General features: G+C 43.2%; 2 protein-coding genes across 3 annotated transcripts in view; both read right to left on the minus strand.

The window, feature by feature from the left end:
- Positions 1–1,269: 1,269 nt before the first annotated feature.
- Positions 1,270–24,707, minus strand: part of LOC124133267 — a 31,747-nt gene continuing 8,309 nt past the window's right edge. Inside the window, exons 3-13 of one of the 2 annotated variants that reach the window (XM_046497621.2) lie at positions 22,481–22,685; positions 22,229–22,322; positions 21,395–21,568; positions 16,204–16,321; positions 15,492–15,557; positions 11,244–12,351; positions 8,981–9,143; positions 6,932–7,009; positions 6,600–6,740; positions 4,197–4,284; positions 1,270–2,720 (exon numbers count right to left, since the gene is read on the minus strand). In XM_046497621.2, the coding sequence (XP_046353577.2) occupies positions 2,635–2,720; positions 4,197–4,284; positions 6,600–6,740; positions 6,932–7,009; positions 8,981–9,143; positions 11,244–12,351; positions 15,492–15,557; positions 16,204–16,321; positions 21,395–21,568; positions 22,229–22,322; positions 22,481–22,685 (2,321 nt within the window). In that variant the 3' untranslated portion in view covers positions 1,270–2,634. Of the gene's footprint in view, positions 2,721–4,196; positions 4,285–6,599; positions 6,741–6,931; positions 7,010–8,980; positions 9,144–11,243; positions 12,355–15,491; positions 15,558–16,203; positions 16,322–21,394; positions 21,569–22,228; positions 22,323–22,480; positions 22,686–24,707 lie in introns of both variants that reach the window. The other variant, XM_046497620.2, reaches the window with a different exon arrangement.
- LOC125382004 (extensin-like) lies at positions 1,638–2,611 on the minus strand. The gene is made up of 3 exons (XM_048399424.1): positions 2,578–2,611; positions 2,093–2,404; positions 1,638–2,005 (listed from the first exon to the last, which is right to left on the minus strand). Exons 1-3 carry the CDS (start codon positions 2,609–2,611, stop codon positions 1,638–1,640), a joined length of 714 nt encoding a protein of 237 aa, XP_048255381.1.

A 24,707-nucleotide genomic window follows, 5' to 3' on the forward strand; every position in this document is an offset into this window, starting at 1 on the left:
AGAGTGAGTGAGTGAGTTTACGCTGCTTTTAGCAATATTCCAGCAATATCACGGTGGGGCACACCAGAAATGGGCTTCAAACATTGTAACCATTTAAGGAATCAAACCGGGTCTTTAGCGTGATGAGCAAACACTTTAACCATTAGGCTACCCCATCAATGTCCTTGCAAAGAATTCTCGCTAGGACCTGTCAAAACACTGCATTGGAGTTTCATTAAATCATGACAGTACCAACTATACAAGACTTTCACCCTTCTTAAAATATACATCAACTCATTTTATGACAATTTAACATAAAACATTCATTACCGGTATGTTGCTTAGCAACAGAAAATTTCCAGTTGCAAAATGTAATAAACATGATGCATCAATACATATTTTTACAATTAATATTTATTTGAGGTAAATGAGAAAATGCCGTTGAATTCACTTTAGAACTGGCATAAGTCTTGATGGGAAAGAGTTCCACCCTCACAACTGAACAGACAGTAGGGCTAGAGCTTTGACGTACTCTTGTAGATTTGCTAAACTGACAATCAGCTCCTGCGGATACAGTCACATTATCAGTGATTGTGCTTTACATCACAAAAATCTTAAAATGCAACGTAACCCAATGTTACAGCAACAGTGAGGAGTGGAGAGGAGTTCAGTTGTATCGACAGGTCAGCTCATTGCGAGAGTAATTTTCAAGGTTTTTGTTTGTTTTGGTGAACATGGTCAACAGATAAATTTTAAAAACAGTTTCCAAAAACCACCCAATTCAGCATCAAATGTCAAATTCAATATCATCTTAAAGTCGTAAAGATATAACGAGGTTATATCAGGCGAGAGAAGCTCTATCTAAGGCCTATTTTCTCCAAGGCAGGGTTATTTAATGTGAACAGTGAATTTCTCAATGAGTTTTTGAGATTGTCCAGATTTCTCCTGTACAGGAGTGTAGTTGATTGCTTCATGAGTGGAGGTGGCTGTGCTGTGTTTAGAACTCCGGGCTGCTCTCTGGCTGGCTGGTGGGGTGCCGGAGTGTAGTTGATTGCTTCATGAGTGGAGGTGGCTGTGCTGTGTTTAGAACTCCGGGCTGCTCTCTGGCTGACTGGTGGGGTGCCGGAGAGTAGTTGATTGCTTCATGAGTGGAGGTGGCTGTGCTGTGTTTAGAACTCCGGGCTGCTCTCTGGCTGACTGGTGGGGTGCCGGAGAGTAGTTGATTGCTTCATGAGTGGAGGTGGCTGTGCTGTGTTTAGAACTCCGGGCTGCTCTCTGGCTGACTGGTGGGGTGCCAGAGTGTAGTGGATTGCTTCATGAGTGGAGGTGGCTGTGCTGTGTTTAGAACTCCGGGCTGCTCTCTGGCTGACTGGTGGGGTGCCGGAGAGTAGTTGATTGCTTCATGAGTGGAGGTGGCTGTGCTGTGTTTAGAACTCCGGGCTGCTCTCTGGCTGACTGGTGGGGTGCCGGAGAGTAGTTGATTGCTTCATGAGTGGAGGTGGCTGTGCTGTGTTTAGAACTCCGGGCTGCTCTCTGGCTGACTGGTGGGGTGCCGGAGAGTAGTTGATTGCTTCATGAGTGGAGGTGGCTGTGCTGTGTTTAGAACTCCGGGCTGCTCTCTGGCTGACTGGTGGGGTGCCGGAGTGTAGTTGATTGCTTCATGAGTGGAGGTGGCTGTGCTGTGTGTAGAACTCCGGGCTGCTCTCTGGCTGACTGGTGGGGTGCCGGAGTGTAGTTGATTGCTTCATGAGTGGAGGTGGCTGTGCTGTGTTTAGAACTCCGGGCTGCTCTCTGGCTGGCTGGTGGGGTGCCGGAGTGTAGTTGATTGCTTCATGAGTGGAGGTGGCTGTGCTGTGTTTAGAACTCCGGGCTGCTCTCTGGCTGACTGGTGGGGTGCCGGAGTGTGCTGTGTTTAGAACTCCGGGCTGCTCTCTGGCTGGCTGGTGGGGTGCCGGAGTGTAGTTGATTGCTTCATGAGTGGAGGTGGCTGTGCTGTGTTTAGAACTCCGGGCTGCTCTCTGGCTGACTGGTGGGGTGCCGGAGTGTAGTTGATTGCTTCATGAGTGGAGGTGGCTGTGCTGTGTTTAGAACTCCCGGCTGCTCTCTCGCTGACTGGTGGGGTGCCGGAGTGTAGTTGATTGCTTCATGAGTGGAGGTGGCTGTGCTGTGTTTAGAACTCCCGGCTGCTCTCTGGCTGACTGGTGGGGTGCCGGAGAGTAGTTGATTGCTTCATGAGTGGAGGTGGCTGTGCTGTGTTTAGAACTCCGGGCTGCTCTCTGGCTGACTGGTGGGGTGCCGGAGTGTGCTGTGTTTAGAACTCCGGGCTGCTCTCTGGCTGACTGGTGGGGTGCCGGAGTGTAGTTGATTGCTTCATGAGTGGAGGTGGCTGTGCTGTGTTTAGAACTCCGGGCTGCTCTCTCGCTGGCTGGTGGGGTGCCGGAGTGTAGTTGATTGCTTCATGAGTGGAGGTGGCTGTGCTGTGTTTAGAACTCCGGGCTGCCCTCTCGCTGACTGGTGGGGTGCCGGAGTGTAGTTGATTGCTTCATGAGTGGAGGTGGCTGTGCTGTGTTTAGAACTCCGGGCTGCTCTCTCGCTGACTGGTGGGGTGCCGGAGTGTAGTTGATTGCTTCATGAGTGGAGGTGGCTGTGCTGTGTTTAGAACTCCGGGCTGCTCTCTCGCTGACTGGTGGGGTGCAGGATGTATTTGTCATATGGAAACAACCTCTGCTCCATCACACAATCTGGAGGCAAACGATGGACATTCTTATAGCAGCTAATAAGCTGTTTGAATGGAATGGCCAGTTCGTATTTAAGCTTTTGCTCAATAATACACTGGCTTCTTTTTAAGAATTAACTTCAATAAATTTGTTTGGCTTTAATGGAGGTATAAACATAAAAACCTGTGTGTTCACTGATTTACCCTAAGTGTGCTCACAGTATTTACTTTTATACCTCCATAAACACAAAACATATAAAAGTCAATATTTATAAATAAACATAAACAATAATAACATCAATTATTTAATCAACACACAAAAAAACGTATGAAACCGGAGATATCATTCAGAGAAAATATGCAACACAAGGCCCGAACATTCTATTATTAGCAAATCAGGAAACTTAGGAAACTCTCCTAGTAGGCGTGCCACTATATACAGTGACACCTTGTGAACTCAAAATGCTTGTGACAATCAATTACTTGTTATCATGGTTTTAAAAGTGAGTGAGTGAGTGTGTGTGGTTTTAAGCCGCTTTTAGCCATATTCCGGCAATATCACGGTGGGGCACACCAGAAATGGGATTCACACATTGTAACCATTTAAGGAATCAAACCGGGTCTTTAGCGTGATGAGCAAACACTTTAACCATTAGCCTACCCCATCAATGTCCTTGCAAAAACAATTCTCGCTAGGACCTGTCAAAACACTGCATTAGAGTTTCATTAAATCATCACCGCTTTTAGCAATATTCCAGCAATATCACGGTGGGCCCACACGAGAAATGTGCTTAAAACATGATACCCATGTTTGGAATCAAACCCAGGCCTTCAGCGTGACGAGTGAACACTTTGGCCACCAGGCTACCCCACCGCCCACACAGTTTTAACACAATCAAGTGGGCAAAATGTAGCATATTATGTGATCTTCACAAGATGATGATTAAAGAGCACATTGCATGTATTAGTTTCATGATCACAGTAAATGCATATTTCTATTTCCAACAGCTGGTTCTTCTATAAAGTAATTAACATGTTTTATAAGGCTAAGGGCACTGGTGCTTCAGACGATCCAGGGTTTTAAATTAGGCCAAACGATGAAAAAGAAATGTTGCTTATTGTCTTCAGACACTAAGCGGTTCAATTCTGCTTTTTTCAGTTCCAAACTCAGCCATTCCTAATTTTCTACAATTTAGATTTTAGTCTTCAATAAGAGTTATCTTTCCTTTACTGTGTGACAACCATGTGGTATACATTCACAATAGCCCAGAGATCATATAGCTTTCTTGTACTTTCAACATTTTCCTGATGGCACCTGGAATTAAATATTTCTCTCTTTTAGTGTCCCTGGCTGTGTTCTTTCATTCTGTTTGAAAACAAGGCCAGGTCGACAAGGATGTGACTGAAATAAGAAGCCTGGTCATTGGTCAATCTGGAAGTGATGAGAAACATTGTATTATATTTGTGGCCTTAGTGCTGCTGCATGTCAACATCATCTCACCCAGTATCCAGAGGGGCTTGATGCTCTTCCTGCCGGGGTAGGGCTCGGGGCCGATGTACACACTGCACCGAGACACGGAACTCGTCACCTGCAACAGGAAACATTGAAATAGTGTGGCACTCGTGCTCCATAGTGAAGTGTATGTTATAACTACGGACTATGTAGACACTCTACCACCTTACCAATATCAGAATTATCTCCCCTTTAGTCTCTCACGCCAAAGAAGCCCTGTTTTCACGAATAACCCACATGTTGAACCCATGAAGTGTATCTTGTTACAAAGTACGAGAACACAACACACAGGTACCAGGGAACTTCACCAGACCATAACATCACTCAAATCCAAAGATACCTGTCCCCCACACAGGGTGAGGAGGTTTTACCAGGGAGCCCCTAGGGGGCACGTATTTACTGTAGACAGTCAGGCACACATTTACTGTAGACAGTCAGGCACATACCTGTCCCCCACACAGATTGAGGAGGTTGATCAGGGAGCCCCTAGGGGGCACGTATTTACTGTAGACAGTCAGGCACACATTTACTGTAGACAGTCAGGCACATACCTGTCCCCCACACAGATTGAGGAGGTTGATGAGGGAGCCCCTAGGGGGCACGTATTTACTGTAGACAGTCAGGCACATATTTACTGTGGACAGTCAGGCACATATTTACTGTAGACAGTCAGGCACATACCTGTCCCCCACACAGGGTGAGGAGGTTGATCAGGGAGCCCCTAGGGGGCACGTATTTACTGTAGACAGTCAGGCACACATTTACTGTAGACAGTCAGGCACATACCTGTCCCCAACACAGATTGAGGAGGTTGATCAGGGAGCCCCTAGGGGGCACGTATTTACTGTAGACAGTCAGGCACACATTTACTGTAGACAGTCAGGCACATACCTGTCCCCCACACAGGGTGAGGAGTTTGATCAGGGAGCCCCTAGGGGGCACACATTTACTGTAGACAGTCAGGCACACATTTACTGTAGACAGTCAGGCACATACCTGTCCCCAACACAGAGTGAGGAGGTTGACCAGGGAGCCTCTAGGGGGCACACATTTACTGTAGACAGTCAGGCACATACCTGTCCCCCACACAGGGCGAGGAGGTTGAACAGGGAGCCCCTAGGGGGCACGTATTTACTGTAGACAGTCAGGCACATACCTGTCCCCCAACACAGTTTGAGGAGGTTGATCAGGGAGCCCCTAGGGGGCACGTATTTACTGTAGACAGTCAGGCACACATTTACTGTAGACAGTCAGGCACATACCTGTCCCCCACACAGATTGAGGAGGTTGATCAGGGAGCCCCTAGGGGGCACGTATTTACTGTAGACAGTCAGGCACACATTTACTGTAGACAGTCAGGCACATACCTGTCCCCCACACAGATTGAGGAGGTTGATGAGGGAGCCCCTAGGGGGCACGTATTTACTGTAGACAGTCAGGCACATATTTACTGTGGACAGTCAGGCACACATTTACTGTAGACAGTCAGGCACATACCTGTCCCCCACACAGGGTGAGGAGGTTGATCAGGGAGCCCCTAGGAGGCACGTATTTACTGTAGACAGTCAGGCACACATTTACTGTAGACAGTCAGGCACATACCTGTCCCCCACACAGATTGAGGAGGTTGATCAGGGAGCCCCTAGGGGGCACGTATTTACTGTAGACAGTCAGGCACACATTTACTGTAGACAGTCAGGCACACATTTACTGTAGACAGTCAGGCACACATTTACTGTAGACAGTCAAGCACATACCTGTCCCCCACACAGAGTGAGGAGGTTGACCAGGGAGCCTCTAGGGGGCACACATTTACTGTAGACAGTCAGGCACAAACCTGTCCCCCACACAGGGTGAGGAGGTTGAACAGGGAGCCCCTAGGGGGCACGTATTTACTGTAGACAATCAGGCACATACCTGTCCCCCACACAGTTTGAGGAGGTTGATCAGGGAGCCCCTAGAGGGCACGTATTTACTGTAGACAGTCAGGCACACATTTACTGTAGACAGTCAGGCACATACCTGTCCCCAACACAGGGTGAGGAGGTTGATGAGGGAGCCCCTAGGGGGCACACATTTACTGTAGACAGTCAGGCACACATTTATTGTAGACAGTCAGGCACATACCTGTCCCCAACACAGGGTGAGGAGGTTGATCAGGGAGCCCCTAGGGGGCATGTATTTACTGTAGACAGTCAGGCACACATTTATTGTAGACAGTCAGGCACATACCTGTCCCCAACACAGGGTGAGGAGGTTGATCAGGGAGCCCCTAGGGGGCACGTATTTACTGTAGACAGTCAGGCACATACCTGTCCCCCACACAGAGTGAGGAGGTTGATCAGGGAGCCCTAGGGGGCACACATTTACTGTAGACAGTCAGGCACATACCTGTCCCCCACACAGGGTGAGGAGGTTGACCAGGGAGCCCCTTGGGGGCAAACATTTACTGCTGACAAACATCAGTCCACAGCTACTGAAAAAGGTCTGTTTGTACTCATCTCCCAGGGACTGACGTTCCTGTCTAGCCACCTAGAAAGAGTGAAAGAATGAGTGAGTGAGCGAGCTGGGTCTAACCTCATTAAGAACGTGAAAGGGAGCAAACATTATAAGCATACTTTCGTACGCATGGTGGAAAGAGTAATCATTAGACTCTATAGTTATCTATTACCATGATTAGACATGTAAAAGGGAGAAATCATTACACGTTTACAGCTACACACCTTGGCCCGGGGGAACTTAGCGCAGCATTCATACGGTTCCTCATCCACCCAGTGCCCCGCCTCCACAGACTTGAACACCTTCAACAGTCAAACTTCACATTGCAAAGACAGCCAAACTTTACATTGCAAAGACAGCCAAACTTTACATTGCAAAGACAGCCAAACTTTACATTGCAAAGACAGTCAAACTTTACATTGCAAAGACAGCCAAACTTCACATTGCAAAGACAGCCAAACTTCACATTGCAAAGACAGCTAAACTCCACATTGCAAAGACAGCCAAACTTTACATTGCAAAGACAGTCAAACTTTACATTGCAAAGACAGTCAAACTTTACATTGCAAAGACAGCCAAACTTTACATTGCAAAGACAGTCAAACTTTACATTGCAAAGACAGCCTAACTTTACATTGCAAAGACAGCCAAACTTTACATTGCAAAGACAGTCAAACTTTACATTGCAAAGACAGTCAAACTTTACATTGCAAAGACAGCCAAACTTTACATTGCAAAGACAGTCAAACTTTACATTGCAAAGACAGCCAAACTTTATAAAGCAAAGACAGCTAAACTTAACATTGCAAAGACAGCTAAACTTTACATTGCAAAGACAGCCAAACTTTACATTGCAAAGACAGCCAAACTTTACATTGCAAAGACAGCCAAACTTTACATTGCAAAGACAGCTAAAATTTACATTGCAAAGACAGCCAAACTTTACATTGCAAAGACAGCCAAACTTTACATTGCAAAGACAGCCAAACTTTACATTGCAAAGACAGCCTAACTTTACATTGCAAAGACAGCCAAACATCGGTAAACGATAGGGCTGGGACGATACACCAACTGTGCGATCCAATACGTATCACGATATCTTGTTCACGATCCGATACATATCACGATTCTTGTATGTGCTCTTATCTGTGGTGCATAAGCCATGTTTTTCATAGACAGGATGGCACACTGACGATTTACAGCTGGCAGTGTCAAGTATGGCGCAATGGATAAAAATATTTACTTCTTCACCACTAAATTTCACTACTAATTAGTGTTTGGTGTAACAGCCAAAGTAAACATTTAACGTATCGATATTTTCTACTTAGTGTGTAACTGTGATCGATACTTGTATCGGGAAGTAAAATAACCCAATCGGCCGATGTATCAGTGTATCATCCCACCACTAGGAAACAGTGTGACACACTAACCAACAGGCCCTAGTTATGGCATAGTTTCATTGACATCTTACAAATCCAGTTTCAGATGGCCATTGGTCACCAGTCATAGACCAATAAAATTTCAATTTGAGATATAGTTTGTGTAACTAGTCAGACTTTGACCAATGGAAATGCTAAGCAAGGTGTCACACATTTCATAATTTCATAATTAAAAAGTCAATAGTAAGGATTAGTCCTTAGAGAATCGATTTTACAAAACAGTGCACAGCCCTCAAAAATCATAACTGAAATTCTGAGCAGTGCATGTCTTTGCATCATATTTTCTACAGCAAACGCTGTCACGAGCTCTACTAACTTAATCAAGTGCATTTCTTATCGCAAAGTTCATTGGCCAGATTGTATATATCTCATCCAATCACGAAAGGCACTGCGTTCATTTGCTGTTATTGTTCGTCTGCTATTTTTGTTGATTTTTGTGAGCACATGACTTAGCACACACAAAAAATGCAGGATGCCGCTGAAGAAATGGCCACTAAAGGTGGGTTAAAATCAGGGGATACTCTGAACATGTTTGTGTCAAGGTCAGCTGTTGATGAAACAAAGTCAATTCTTGAAGAAGTAACTTCTTCTGGAGCACTAGACTGCTGAGGAAAAACAGAAAAGATTTTAGTTCAGTCTGATTAAAGGCTGTCAAACAGCATGTTGTGATTTGTTTATTTGCCTTATTGACTTTGGCCACTGACTTATTACATTTCTTGGTCCAAGTCCTTGAGCTGTATGTTCGATGATGTTGTTTACATGATTTAAGTCTAGAATCCACACAGGTTAACTCATGGTAAAGGGTACAATGTTTGTGAATCCTGCTCTACCCACCCACTCCTTGTGGAGAAGCCAGCAGCCTCGAGCAATGGCTGCCAGAACGTTGAGAGTGCGTCTGGCTTCCCCGTACACGACATGGGTGGTCGTCTCACAGACGTCGTCCTGCATCAGGAAACCTCCGAGATTCTTGATCACCGAGATGATGGTCTCCTGCTCACTGAAACAGACATAGCGTCACAGTGATCGAGATTGTGGGAGTCTTGGGTCCTCGAGGTCAGCTCCTGTTGTATTGGAATCTAGCGACCCTGACTGTGTAAGTAGGGTCATAATAATGGTTATGACATTTTCTTAGGACCGCTTGAAGTACTTCGACGCTTAATTTTGAACACAGTCAAAGTTTCCTTTGCTTGTTTGATCATGTTGTTTGTTTGTTTCCTAAATTCTCACTCAGAAGTATCCTGCCTTTATGAAAGCTGTTTGTAAAAATTATGTCTGGGTCGGACAAACTTGTGATTGATATCATGAACAACTTGTCATGCTGTCAGTATATGGTCTAGAACTTAACCACTTTCATTTTACGTGTCTTTTTATTTCCATGGTGGCAAAATGAAAATAGGAAATTTCATTTAGCATTTGAGCTGTTGAAAAAGCCCTGATCCACTGCTGACCAATCTTGTGAAGGTTGACCCCACAAATCACACATACAATCCAATGACACACAAAATATTTCTCTTTAATACATAAAGAAATACTAGCAGGAAGACAAGGTAACCATTATCTCAAGCTATCCTTGAATGATTTCACCATCACCCTTTCACCCATACCACCCCTATACACACCCACACCACCAAACACCCAAACATACACTCACACCCCACATCCCTACACACACAACCACACCACCAAACATACTCACACACCCCCACACACACTCACATCCCCCCCCCCCCCCCCCCCACACACACAACCACACCCCACACTACACATAACCACACCTCCTCACACACACTACTACATACCCACACACACATCACATCACTACACACACAGAATTCAAAAATTGACACACACACACACACACACACACCCCCCCTTCACTCATCTGCGCTCTAAGGAAACACTAAGCAGATACACTAAATTATGTAGATCTTTTATAGCATGTGTACTTCCAAAATAACATGAACTGTCGAAGTTCTTTTGGTATGAATTTATTATTAATCTGTAACAACATTTGCATATAAGACGAAGGAGGAGAAGGAAAAGAGGTAGATCATAACTGACACTTTCCATGAACATTTAAAAAGGAAATCAAGCAGGGCTCACTAACACCCCTGACCTCAACGCCAACATACCTCTTAGGTTCAAAACATGACAAAAATAATAGTTTTTCAGAAAATACACATATCAAAATGAAACTTAGCCCTGAATCTCTTCTATTAGTCATACAAATGTTAATAATTCAAAGTAAAAAACAATGAAAAATAGCTGTATTTTTTTCAGAAAATCCAAATATTGAAAACAAACTTGGCACTGTGTAGTAGTTGTCTTGTAATAGGTCGCATACAAAAATGTCTTTGGACGGACGGAATTTCCTGGTATAACTATATACCCCAGCCCTTTCACATCGGGGTAGAATAAAATCAAGTACATGCAGCAGGGGTAGAAACTAACATATTTAGTCCACTAGTCCTTATAATGATAACATATAGCAAACCCCTTAAAAATGGCAAATTTCTACTTGTCCTTATGACACCTTAACTATTGGCCAGTCAGGCAGGGACGACAGGACTAGTGCCAATTTCTAACGCTGTGCAGTAACAATGGTAAATGGTAAGAACTAACCATGCTAACATGCAATGAAGTAAGATAACAAAACACTCAAAAAGGATGTATTGGAGATTAGAAGACAAAAGCCTGGTAGCAGTTTAGTTAAAACTAAAAACTTTCAAAAAGTCTCTATTTGAGATTAAGAAACCGAACACTGTTAGCAGTTAAGTTAATACAGTTCTTGGTTCATTTGCTCTTGGCTCATATTGGTGTAATGTTCCACAAGAACAATCCTCTTCTAGAACACAGTCAGTGACATCGTTACACGCTGGCCCTTGAGCAAGGTCTTCACCAAGAGAACCATATGGAATGTTGTACATCAGGACATCAGAGCGCCATGGCAGATGACAGATGATTAGTGTGACCTTAATTCCTTAGCCAGGCATTTTATTCTTAGAGCAGTTCTTGTAACCATGGTAACATGTGTACCACATGCATTAAGTGAAAGTGATCGGACCATCCTATTTGTGCTAGGTGCAGATGTACTCACTGTGTGTGTAGACTGGTCATGACGATGGTAGGACGATTTCGACCAGTCAGGGAGGACGCAGGCAGGCAGGTAGATGTGTCATTAGCAAACGAGTTGGCCCTCCTGAGCTTTATCTGTGTGGGCAAGGGTCCATCACTTACACCAGAGGTATCGTTTATACTCGTCTCCGTAGCTTCATCGTCCCCATTCTCGCTGGATGACTGACACAATGAGGACCGACCTCGTCTTGGTTTTCTGTCATATTTTGGTTTCTGCCTACTGTGGTTATCACTTTCACAAATACTGTTGAGCACTGAGTTTCCCTTCCTAAACCGTGGTTTACCCACAGAGAACTCGTCTATGCTGGGTCTAGGAGCAGCAAGTCCCATCATGGCTGCTGTGCTATCAAACATGGTTGACATAGACGCTCCCAACACCCCTGATTTGTCCGACTCACAGATGGTGTGTTCAGTTCTCGTGGTGTCCGAGTTACACACATCACTTGTAGCAGTACGAGACACACATCCCCTCACAGACCTCCGCCTCTGAACCCCAGTCTCCGCCTTGTGCACATCCCCATTACATCGCGTCTTCTTTGTCGTCTGTCTGTCAGTGTCTGTAGTGTCGCTATGCTCGTCCACTTTCCGCTTCTGTCCCCTGCGTGATGGCCCCGATCCTGGCTCTTCCTTTGTCCTCCTTCTTCCCCCCTTTACAGGGCCAGACCCTGGCCCTTCCATTGTCCTCCGTCTTCCCCCCTTCACAGGCCCCGACCCTGGCTCTTCCTTTGTCCTCCCTCTTCCCCCCTTTACAGGGCCAGACCCTGGCCCTTCCATTGTCCTCCCTCTGCCCCCCTTCACAGGCCCTGATCCTTGTTCCTTGTTTGCCTCCCTACCCACAGGTTCTTCCATCGATTGTGTCTTTCGCTCTCGGACCCCCGGATTCAGCGCAGGGGAGACTAGGCTCGGTCTCACTACACTGGAGCTGTGTGTGGGTTCCATCAGAAAAGATGGTTTGACTGGTTCTGTTAGTAATTTCTTCTTCCTCCGACCGTTGAGACCAGCATCCCCTGGAATATTGGATGCTGGTGCAGGAGGGAGGGGATCTTCCTCTTCATCCCGCTGACACTCTCCTGCTGGGGAGGGAAGTCAATACATGTTAATGAAGTTCCTGTCAAACATACAACACAAGCCAAATGAACATAAAGAAAGTAAAAGAATCACGCATTGTCATCAACATTTACCATGGTTACTGTGGCTTGTGATGTTATCCAAATCCTTTTCAGATTTACCAGTGGTCGATATCACAAGCAACATGGGATGCAATCTCATTAAAATCAGATCTTAGTTTTCGCTACCGCTTAACAAAGATCTGAGGACATCCCATTACGGGTCACGTTAGAACGACCTTTCGCGAATTTTGACCAACCAATGAAATTACCGACAAGAAAACGACATTAGCGAGAAGGCAGCTTTCTCGAGCTTTACGACACTAGTTTCAAACTGGCGACTACGCTTCGAAACATATTTTGACGTATTCTCGATTAAAAAAATTAAAACTGATAAGAATATTCTGGAATGGCTTATAGATGGCCTAGATTGTATGGATATAATCATAAAAACTGTCGTTCGGAATACCCCGTGTTAAATATTTCGTGGTTGCAGGATGAGAAAACACATTCCGACTGTCTCTTTCATGATCTGGTAAGTGACACTCTGATTGGTTGGATGAAAGGTCGTTCTGACGTGACCCTTAATGGGATGTCCTCAGATCTTTGTTTCGCGACAGCGAGAACTAAGATCTGATTTTATTGAGATTGCATGGGATGTGGCCAGGTGTTACAACTTGACTAAGAGCCAGGTTTAAACTGACAGTTTCCAGATGGCATCGTCATTTCATTACCCATACTCAGTAGCCATTGTGTCCCACAATCCCCAGTTTATTACATATGGGGTAACGATTCTGCTTTGGAATTCCATCAAGGAGATGTCCATAACATAATATTACGGATGATAGTGGGTAAACAAAACTTAAATCTACTTGATAAAAGCCACATTCATCTATATTATCAAGAAATTATATTCAGAAATCTAGCTATCTCAGTATCTGATTGTCCAGTTGCCGTCTTGTAAAAAGCAGGGCTCGACTTTAAGCATGTTAAGGAGCTTGATTAAACTTGCACCAGGTTCATGGTGAGATGAAAACCTAGTTGCACTGGACAAAACCAGGTTGCACCCAGGTTCCGTTAATACATCAAAGTTGAAACATCGGCTGGTCTGCTGCCAGTGTCACATAAATTAATAATGTACTGCTGTAAATCTTTGCAGGTACATGTGTATATGATCACAGTTTGCTGTGAAGCCCAAGAAAGCAAGACAAATTACACATGACACAGGGATTAGTGATGTAGTATGGTTAATATACTTCAGAGGTATGGAGTGTGTTCAAAGATGAATGTTTTGTGGTCCAGTAAGGATTAGTTAGACACAAATTTTGAAAATTTTGGACCTACACTTGGTGCATGTAGACATAAATATTTGGTTGCATTTTTAAATAATAGGTTGCACTGGTGCATGTTTTATATAGCTAAAAGTCAAGTCAGCTGGCCTGCTTGAACAGACATCATGACGTCATAGCGTGTGACATGACGTCACTTGCTTGTCATGTCACAGCTTGAGTCACCACACTGAGACTTCAACAAAGGCTCAAGATAGAACTTACTGTCACACATAAACATTTCACCGAAAATATATCAACATATTAACTGGTATTGATATATTCATTCCATGTTTCAATAGCGGGGTGTCCCGGTTTAACAAGCTTGAACGTTTGCATACACCTTGGCATACAACACCATTCACCTCGTATAATCCTGTATAATCCGTATACTCAACTAGTGACTTTTGTAACCCGTAATCCTATGGTGAGATTCCACATCAGTCTGTAAATTATCTAACCTAGACCAGAAATGTATTTGACTGAGTGTATGAGCACTGATCCATGCCATCAGGTCACGATGACCTGCAATCTACCGAGTCACAGTGACTGAAGGCATGAGCACTGATCCATGCCATCAGGTCACGATGACCTGCAATCAGCCTAGTCACAGTGACTGAAAGCATGAGCACTGATCCATGCCATCAGGTCACGATGACCTGCAATCAGCCGAGTCACAGTGACTGAAAGCATGAGCACTGATCCATGCCATCAGGTCGCGATGACCTGCAATCAGCCGAGTCACAGTGACTGAAGGCATGAGCACTGATCCATGCCATCAGGTCACGATGACCTGCAATCAGCCGAGTCACATTGACCGAAAGCATGAGCACTGATCCATGCCATCAGGTCACGATGACCTGCAATCAGCCGAGTCACAGTGACTGAAAGCATGAGCACTGATCCATACCATCAAGTCACGATGACCTCCAGTCACCCGAGACACAGTGACTGAAAGCATGAGCACTGATCCATGCCATCAGGTCACGATGACCTGCAATCAGCCGAGACACAGTGACTGAAAGCATGAGCACTGATCCATACCATCAAGTCACGATGACCTGCAATCAGCCGAGTCACATTGACTGAAAGCATGAGCACTGATCCATGCCATCAGGTCACGATGACCTCCAGTCACCCGAGACACAGTGACTGAAAGCATGAGCACTGATCCATGCCATCAAGTCACGATGACCTGCAATCAGCCGAGACACAGTGACTGAAAGCATGAGCACTGATCCATGCCATCAAGTCACGATGACCTGCAATCAGCCGAGTCACAGTGACTGAAAGCATGAGCACTGATCCATGCCATCAGGTCGCGATGACCTGCAATCAACCGAGTCACATTGACTGAAAGCATGAGCACTGATCCATGCCATCAGAGTACGATGACCTGCAATCATCCGAGTCACAGTGACTGAAAGCATGAGCACTGATCCATGCCATCAGGTCACGATGACCTGCAGTCACCCGAGACACAGTGACTGAAAGCATGAGCACTGATCCATGCCATCAGGGCACGATGACCTGCAATCAACCGAGTCACATTGACTGAAAGCATGAGCACTGATCCATGCCATCAGGTCGCGATGACCTGCAATCAACCGAGTCACATTGACAGGGCATAATGAAAGTAAAAAAAATGTCCAAGTTGGACAAGTCGGCTTTTAAGAAAAGTGTGGGATAATGGACATAGTCTATTGTGGGATGCCCACAAGGTTTCTGCGTTACTGTGGTTAGACAACTACTGCCAGCATCACTGTGTCGACTCACTGAACAGTTTCCTGATGAGGGGCTCGGTGTCATCAGTTGGTCTAGCCAAGGGAGAGAAGGTGGTTCCTGCAACACAAACCAGTGAAGGTGTCATGATTCACTTACGATTCACCTCCCAACTTGTATTGTTTATTTACCACCAAAATAACAAAGCCATATTGATTCATTGAATAAAAGCCCTCCAATGTGATATTAACCATCCACAAAGATTATATAACATCTATATTTATCACACATGAACCCAGAAGTACTAAACGCATTGCAAAAAAGTCTTGTTGTGGAATGAACAACTGTCTTCAAATTGCTCACATTAACTAGCCAATTGTTTGTATATAGATTATTTTAAAAAACACTAGTATAGTGACAACTGCTGTTGATTGTTTTGCTTGACATGCTGGATAATGCCTTCACATTGTAACACACTTGAAGTGCAGGTGAACATTAATCACAGGCTGATCTCCACAAGTATGTTCAACTTCCAGCTTATTAACACAGCTTGCTATTTGAATATTTGTTTGTTTGATGTTTAAGGCTGCCCACGTTTGTTTTTACATTCAGTGGAATAAAACAAATAGTAAGTAATAATCTACTTTCATTATACATGTATTCAGACAGCAGAATCATAAAACCAATTTTTTTTATCACAAATCGGTTTTTTAACTCATTCTGATCAGTGATGGCCAAGTTGATGGTTTAACCACCGAATGTTTACCGTTTAGTTTGGCCAGTTTCAGCTGCCTGAGTTTCTCCCTCATGCTGGGCGGGGTGTCTGGGATGGTGAGGGACACGGGCGTTGTCCACCGGCTGTTGCTGGCCTGGTAGCTCGGAGACTGAGAATCACAACACATTAACATCTTACATTAGCTCGGAGACTGAGAATCACAACACATTAACATCTTACATTAGCTCGGAGACTGAGCATCACAACACATTAACATCTTACATTAGCTCGGAGACTGAGAATCACAACACATTAACATCTTACATTAGCTCGGAGACTGAGCATCACAACACATTAACATCTTACATTAGCTCGGAGACTGAGAATCACAACACATTAACATCTTACATTAGCTTGGAGACTGAGAATCACAACACATTAACATCTTACATTAGCTCAGAGACTGAGAATCACAACACATTAACATCTTACATTAGCTCTGAGACTGAGAATCACAACACATTAACATCTTACATTAGCTCTGAGACTGAGAATCACAACACATTAACATCTTACATTAGCTCGGAGACTGAGAATCACAACACATTAACATCTTACATTAGCTCGGAGACTGAGAATCACAACACATTAACATCTTACATTAGCTCGGAGACTGAGAATCACAACACATTAACATCTTACATAAGCTCGGAGACTGAGAATCACAACACATTAACATCTTACATTAGCTCGGAGACTGAGAATCACAACACATTAACATCTTACATTAGCTTGGAGACTGAGAATCACAACACATTGACATCTCACATTAGCTCGGAGACTGAGAATCACAACACATCAACATCTTACATTAGCTGGGAGACTGAGAATCACAACACATTAACATCTTACATTAGCTTGGAGACTGAGAATCACAACACATTAACATCTTACATTAGCTCAGAGACTGAGAATCACAACACATTAACATCTTACATTAGCTTGGAGACTGAGAATCACAACACATTAACATCTTACATTAGCTCAGAGACTGAGAATCACAACACATTAACATCTTCCATTAGCTCGGAGACTGAGAATCACAACACATTAACATCTTACATAAGCTTGGAGACTGAGAATCACAACACATTAACATCTTACATAAGCTTGGAGACTGAGAATCACAACACATTAACATCTTACATAAGCTTGGAGACTGAGAATCACAACACATTAACATCTTACATTAGCTTGGAGACTGAGAATCACAACACATTAACATCTTACATTAGCTCAGAGACTGAGAATCACAACACATTAACATCTTACATTAGCTCTGAGACTGAGAATCACAACACATTAACATCTTACATTAGCTCTGAGACTGAGAATCACAACACATTAACATCTAACATTAGCTCTGAGACTGAGAATCACAACACATTAACATCTTACATTAGCTCGGAGACTGAGAATCACAACACATTAACATCTTACATTAGCTCGGAGACTGAGAATCACAACACATTAACATCTTACATAAGCTCGGAGACTGAGAATCACAACACATTAACATCTTACATTAGCTTGGAGACTGAGAATCACAACACATTAACATCTTACATAAGCTCGGAGACTGAGAATCACAACACATTAACATCTTACATTAGCTTGGAGACTGAGAATCACAACACATTAACATCTTACATAAGCTCGGAGACTGAGAATCACAACACATTAACATCTTACATTAGCTTGGAGACTGAGAATCACAACACATTAACATCTTACATTAGCTTGGAGACTGACAATCACAACACATTAACATCTTACTGTAGCTCGGAGACTGAGAATCACAACACATTGACATCTTACATTAGCTCTGAGACTGAGAATCACAACACATTGACATCTTACATTAGCTCTGAGACTGAGAATCACAACACATTAACATCTTACATTAGCTCGGAGACTGAGAATCACAACACATTAACATCTTACATTAGCTCAGAGACTGAGAATCACAACACATTGACATCTTACATTAGCTTGGAGACTGAGAATCACAACACATTAACATCTTACATTAGCTCGGAGACTGAGAATCACAACACATTAACATCTTCCATTAGCTCGGAGACTGAGAATCACAACACATTAACATCTTACATAAGCTTGGAGACTGAGAATCACAACACATTAACATCTTACATAAGCTTGGAGACTGAGAATCACAACACATTAACATCTTACATAAGCTTGGAGACTGAGAATCACAACACATTAACATCTTACATTAGCTTGGAGACTGAGAATCACAACACATTAACATCTTACATTAGCTCAGAGACTGAGAATCACAACACATTAACATCTTACATTAGCTCTGAGACTGAGAATCACAACACATTAACATCTTACATTAGCTCTGAGACTGAGAATCACAACACATTAACATCTAACATTAGCTCTGAGACTGAGAATCACAACACATTAACATCTTACATTAGCTCGGAGACTGAGAATCACAACACATTAACATCTTACATTAGCTCGGAGACTGAGAATCACAACACATTAACATCTTACATAAGCTCGGAGACTGAGAATCACAACACATTAACATCTTACATTAGCTTGGAGACTGAGAATCACAACACATTAACATCTTACATAAGCTCGGAGACTGAGAATCACAACACATTAACATCTTACATTAGCTTGGAGACTGAGAATCACAACACATTAACATCTTACATAAGCTCGGAGACTGAGAATCACAACACATTAACATCTTACATTAGCTTGGAGACTGAGAATCACAACACATTAACATCTTACATTAGCTTGGAGACTGACAATCACAACACATTAACATCTTACTGTAGCTCGGAGACTGAGAATCACAACACATTGACATCTTACATTAGCTCTGAGACTGAGAATCACAACACATTGACATCTTACATTAGCTCTGAGACTGAGAATCACAACACATTAACATCTTACATTAGCTCGGAGACTGAGAATCACAACACATTAACATCTTACATTAGCTCAGAGACTGAGAATCACAACACATTGACATCTTACATTAGCTTGGAGACTGAGAATCACAACACATTAACATCTTACATTAGCTCGGAGACTGAGAATCACAACACATTAACATCTTACATTAGCTCGGAGACTGAGAATCACAACACATTAACATCTTACATTAGCTCAGAGACTGAGAATCACAACACATTGACATCTTACATTAGCTTGGAGACTGAGAATCACAACACATTAACATCTTACATTAGCTCGGAGACTGAGAATCACAACACATTAACATCTTACATTAGCTTGGAGACTGAGAATCACAACACATTGACATCTTACATTAGCACGGAGACTGAGCATCACAACACATTAACATCTTACTGTAGCTCGGAGACTGAGCATCACAACACATTGACATCTTACATTAGCACGGAGACTGAGCATCACAACACATTGACATCTTACATTAGCACGGAGACTGAGCATCACAACACATTGACATCTTACATTAGCACGGAGACTGAGCATCACAACACATTGACATCTTACATTAGCTTGGAGACTGAGCATCACAACACATTAACATCTTACATTAGCTCGGGGACTGAGAATCACAACACATCAACATCTTACATTAGCTTGGAGACTGAGAATCACAACACATTGACATCTTACTGTAGCTCGGGGACTGAGAATCACAACACATTGACATCTTACTGTAGCTCGGGGACTGAGAATCACAACACATTGACATCTTACATTAGCTTGGAGACTGAGAATCACAACACATTGACATCTGACTGTAGCTCGGGGACTGAGAATCACAACACATTGACATCTTACATTAGCTTGGAGACTGAGAATCACAACACATCAACATCTTACATTAGCTCGGAGACTGAGAATCACAACACATTGACATCTTACATTAGCACGGAGACTGAGAATCACAACACATTAACATCTTACATTAGCTGGGAGACTGAGAATCACAACACATTGACATCTTACATTAGCTCAGAGACTGAGAATCACAACACATTAACATCTTACATTAGCTGGGAGACTGAGAATCACAACACATTAACATCTTACATTAGGTCCGAGACTGAGAATCACAACACATTAACATCTTACATTAGGTCCGAGACTGAGAATCACAACACATTAACATCTTACATTAGGTCCGAGACTGAGAATCACAACACATTAACATCTTACATTAGGTCCGAGACTGAGAATCACAACACATTAACATCTTACATTAGCTCGGAGACTGAGAATCACAACACATTAACATCTTACATTAGGTCCGAGACTGAGAATCACAACACATTAACATCTTACATTAGCTCGGAGACTGAGAATCACAACACATTAACATCTTACATTAGCTCGGAGACTGAGAATCACAACACATTAACATCTTACATTAGCTTGGAGACTGAGAATCACAACACATTAACATCTTACATTAGCACGGAGACTGAGAATCACAACACATTGACATCTTACATTAGCACGGAGACTGAGAATCACAACACATTAACATCTTACATTAGGTCTGAGACTGAGAATCACAACACATTAACATCTCAGCATAGCTCAGAGACTGAGAATCACACAACACATTAATATCTCACCGTAGCTCGGAGACTGTTGTTTTTTGTTGTATTTTTAATGCCGCACTGAGTTATATATGATGGCGGTCTGTAAATAATCGAATCTGGACCAGACAATCCAGTGATTGACCTCATGAGCATCGAACTATGCATTTGTGATACAATGACATGCATCAACCATGTCAGCGAGCCTAACCACCACCTCTTACGACAAGCATGGGTCGCTAAAGACCAATTCTAACCTGGAATCTTCACTGGACTCGGAGACTGACAATCTCACAACACATTAACATCTCACATTAGTTTACAGTATATAGACACAGAGGCAAGGTGAAATGGGGTTTAATATTGTGTTCAAAGTTATTAAACTTTTATAGTGATGTTCATGCATGTGTGTGGCTGCTTGTACTAGTCCGGACTAACGCCACTTAGCCCACTGAGATGCCATTTTTACTTTTAACAGATTTTGGTTTGATGAAGCTGGGGATCAAACCAACAAGCCTGCACTCTCCAGGCAGATGCTCAATCACTAGGCCACGGAGGCAGTCATATGGACTGCTACTGCTCACCACTGATCGGGGTTGTGTTTCCTGCACGAGTATGGCCGGCGGCGTGAACTCCGGCGTCTCCTCCATGATCTGGAAGCGCCGCATGGTTGCCACTCTCTTCCTCCTCTTCTGACACCGCTCGGCGCTGCTGACAACATCCTCGTTGAAGTCGGACGGCTGCATCGACTTCATTTTCTGAACAGGAAAACCTCATTATGAATCTGTGGTATGATTCATCACTATCACAAGTAAAACATACTCCTTGCCGATTACACGCCAGATGACTACATCGTTGGTAGTCTATGCATGTGCCTTGGCAGCTACTGTAAGGTTTGTTGTGGTCTGTAAATAATCGAGTCTGGACCAGACAATCCAGTGATTGACATCATGAGCATTGATCTATGCAACTGGCATACAATAACAGGCATCAATCAAGTCAGCGAGTCTGACCACCCGATCCTGAGATTCACCTGAGACAAGCATGGGTTGCTGAAGACCAATTCTAACACAGATCTTTATGGCTCTACTGTAAGGTAACCATGGTAACAGTACAGTACTTCACCTACTTTCAGTGCATTGATCCTTTGGGTAATCCAGGTCAGAATAGATACCGAGTATCTCATGCATGTCAAAAGACTTTTTTAAAGAGCAGATGAAAATGGGAAAGGTCAAGCTATCACAATCAGTGACATTTCTGGTCATGGTGCCGGGATGGCGTGAAACATTGCTATCTGTCAAGACTCTAATATTTACTGTTCTATAAATAGAGCAAGAAGGTGGCCCCCTGCGCTCGTAGCTTATTTACAGGCATAACTGGAATGTCGGTGACGGTGGCGTAAAACAACATTTACTGACCTTGAGTCGAGGAAACAGGATTGGGGTGGAAGAGCTCTCCGGCAAGAGGGCAGGAAACAACTTCTCAGACACATGGTCATTGTTCTTCCTGCAACTGGAACAGCAACACACGCTATATGGATGTACACCCTGGTGATACTCACATAGTCCACACATATCAATCACTGACTTGTCTGGTCCAGACTTGATCACGTACACACATACAGCTGGAATACTGAGTGTAACGTTAAACAACAACAACAACCAACTCACCTGTCAACCCAGAGCACAGACACAAGGTGGATGTTCTTCTTGATGGCCTTGTCCCTGGTTCTCTTCAAGCCCTCTTTGTAAATAACGTGGGTAACATCGTCGGTGAACTTGTCAGCCACAACTGCCCCCAGTTGGCGCAGGGCAGACGAGATGGCATGACTCCGGTTGTCATTGCATGTCCGCACCTCTACGTAGGCAGTGACACCTGGTGGCAACATATACAAAAACATGATGCTCAAAAATGTAAAAGCAGAAAAACAAAGCACTATTTTTTGCATTGCTGTCCGCAGCCATGTGTACGAGTAACGAAAGTGTGCATTCAAACATTAAACTGTAACCATGGTAACATGCCTGTTACAACACATTCAAGAAACTCTTCGAAAAACCACAATATAAAATGTCCTAACTATATAAACTTATATATATACTTCTAGATACTTATAAAATTTGAGAACAAACTTTAGACATTTTGAAATACAATCAGTGAATGCCCAAGAAAATTAACCCATCTTAAATCCTGTCCACCTTCTGTGCTAATGCAAGTACTATGTAATTTGCAATAACTCCTTATGAAATACAATGTTATTTGTAAATGTGGGTAATGCTATGGTCATGATGAATATCCGCTGAATAGCTTTTTCACTTGTCCAATAACAGCAATTGGTTGGTTGTTGGTTTGTTGTTTAACGCCGCACTCAGCAATATTCCAGCTATATGATGCGGTCTGTCAATAATCGAGCCTGGACCAGACAATCCAGTGATTGACATCATGAGCATCGATCCACGTAATTGGGATCGATGACATGCATCCACCAAGTCAGCGAGCCTGACCACCCGATCCTGTTAGTCGCCTCTTACGACAAGCATAGTCGCCTTTTACGGCAAGCATGGGTTGCTGAAGACCTATTCTACCCCGGATCTTCATGCATGTCCTTATATGCCGAGAGATTTGATTCAAATACAGAGTGAGTGAGTATGGTTTTACGCCCCTTTTAGCAATATTCCAGCAATATCACCAGAAATGGGCTTCACATGATGTACCTATGTCGGGAATCGAACCCAGGTTTTAGGCATGACGCTTTAACCACTAGGCTAATTACAGAGCTTATAATGGTAATGCAAACACTTCTTACATAATAAACCAACAATTTCAGTGATCAGATTTATAGATGTTTGTTTGTTTGTTGTTTAACACCGCACTCAACAATATTCCAGCTATATGACGGCGGTCTGTAAATAATCGAATCTGGACCAGACAATCCCGTGTTTGACATCTTGAGCATCGATCTACATATTTAGGACACTATGACATGCATCAACCAAGTCAGCGAGTCTTTTACAGCAAACATGGGTTGCTGAAGACCTATTCTAAGTTATTCTAACCCGGATCTTCACGGGTGATTTATAGAAGTAATGGCTAGATTTAGGCACATGTATGGGGCTAGGGAAAGAATGAAATAAAGACATTTAAGATTGTTTGTTTGTTTTCTAAATGTGCAGTGAAAGTTATCCTCATGGAACCTCTTATCATGATTACATGTAGATTTTTTGTCAAAATCTGTTTTATTTAGTACTTTTGAAATTATTTTTTCCCGCAATGTCGACTAAACCTGTGAACCAATTATTTAAGAATCTTGCCTAATTTTTTTAGTAAATTTGATAAAAACATACAGAATAAAGCAGTATACAGCAATCACTACCCTTGAGCATGTTTAACACAACAGGGCTATGTTGCCCAGAGAAGAACAATCATCTCGAAGAAACCCCCCTCTCCTGGCTTCTAGTCTTGCTTGATAGGCATTACTTAGAAGTTGATGGATGACAAAGTAGATACACCTTCTTTAATCTTTATTAATACTGTAAAGGCGACATTTCGGTATTGATCCTTATACCATTGTGAAGCAAGACTGGGTCAACAGAGATCAAGGCTATTTCATCCCATCCGCCTAATATGAACTCATCAAGCAATAATCACCACACCTATGCAAACTTATCCTGTTTAATTGGCTTCATGTCGCACTGGCTTCCACCTCATGTGTTCTCTGTCCATGTTGTTACAGTAGTATCCCTCTGTTGTCATTACTTCACCTAGTCATGTTATCCCACTCATGTGTTCTCTGTCCATGTTGTTACAGTAGGATCCATCTGTTGTCACTACTTCACCTAGTCATGTTATCCCACTCATGTGTTCTCTGTCCATGTTGTTACAGTAGTATCCATCTGTTGT

This window comes from Haliotis rufescens, unplaced genomic scaffold (genome assembly GCF_023055435.1).
Source record: "Haliotis rufescens isolate VD_foot unplaced genomic scaffold, xgHalRufe1.0.p SCAF_2, whole genome shotgun sequence".
NCBI lineage: Eukaryota > Metazoa > Mollusca > Gastropoda > Lepetellida > Haliotidae > Haliotis > Haliotis rufescens.

Bases quoted from the DNA above. Each gene is read 5' to 3' on its own strand.
- LOC125382004 (XM_048399424.1), bottom strand. From the start codon at position 2,611: ATGAAGCAATCAACTACACTCCGGCACCCCACCA. The intron at 2,405-2,577 runs GTCAGCGAGAGA...GCACCCCACCAG, and splicing joins TACACTCCGGCACCCCACCA to CCAGCGAGAGAGCAGCCCGG. The intron at 2,006-2,092 runs GTCAGCGAGAGA...GCACCCCACCAG, and splicing joins TACACTCCGGCACCCCACCA to TCAGCCAGAGAGCAGCCCGG.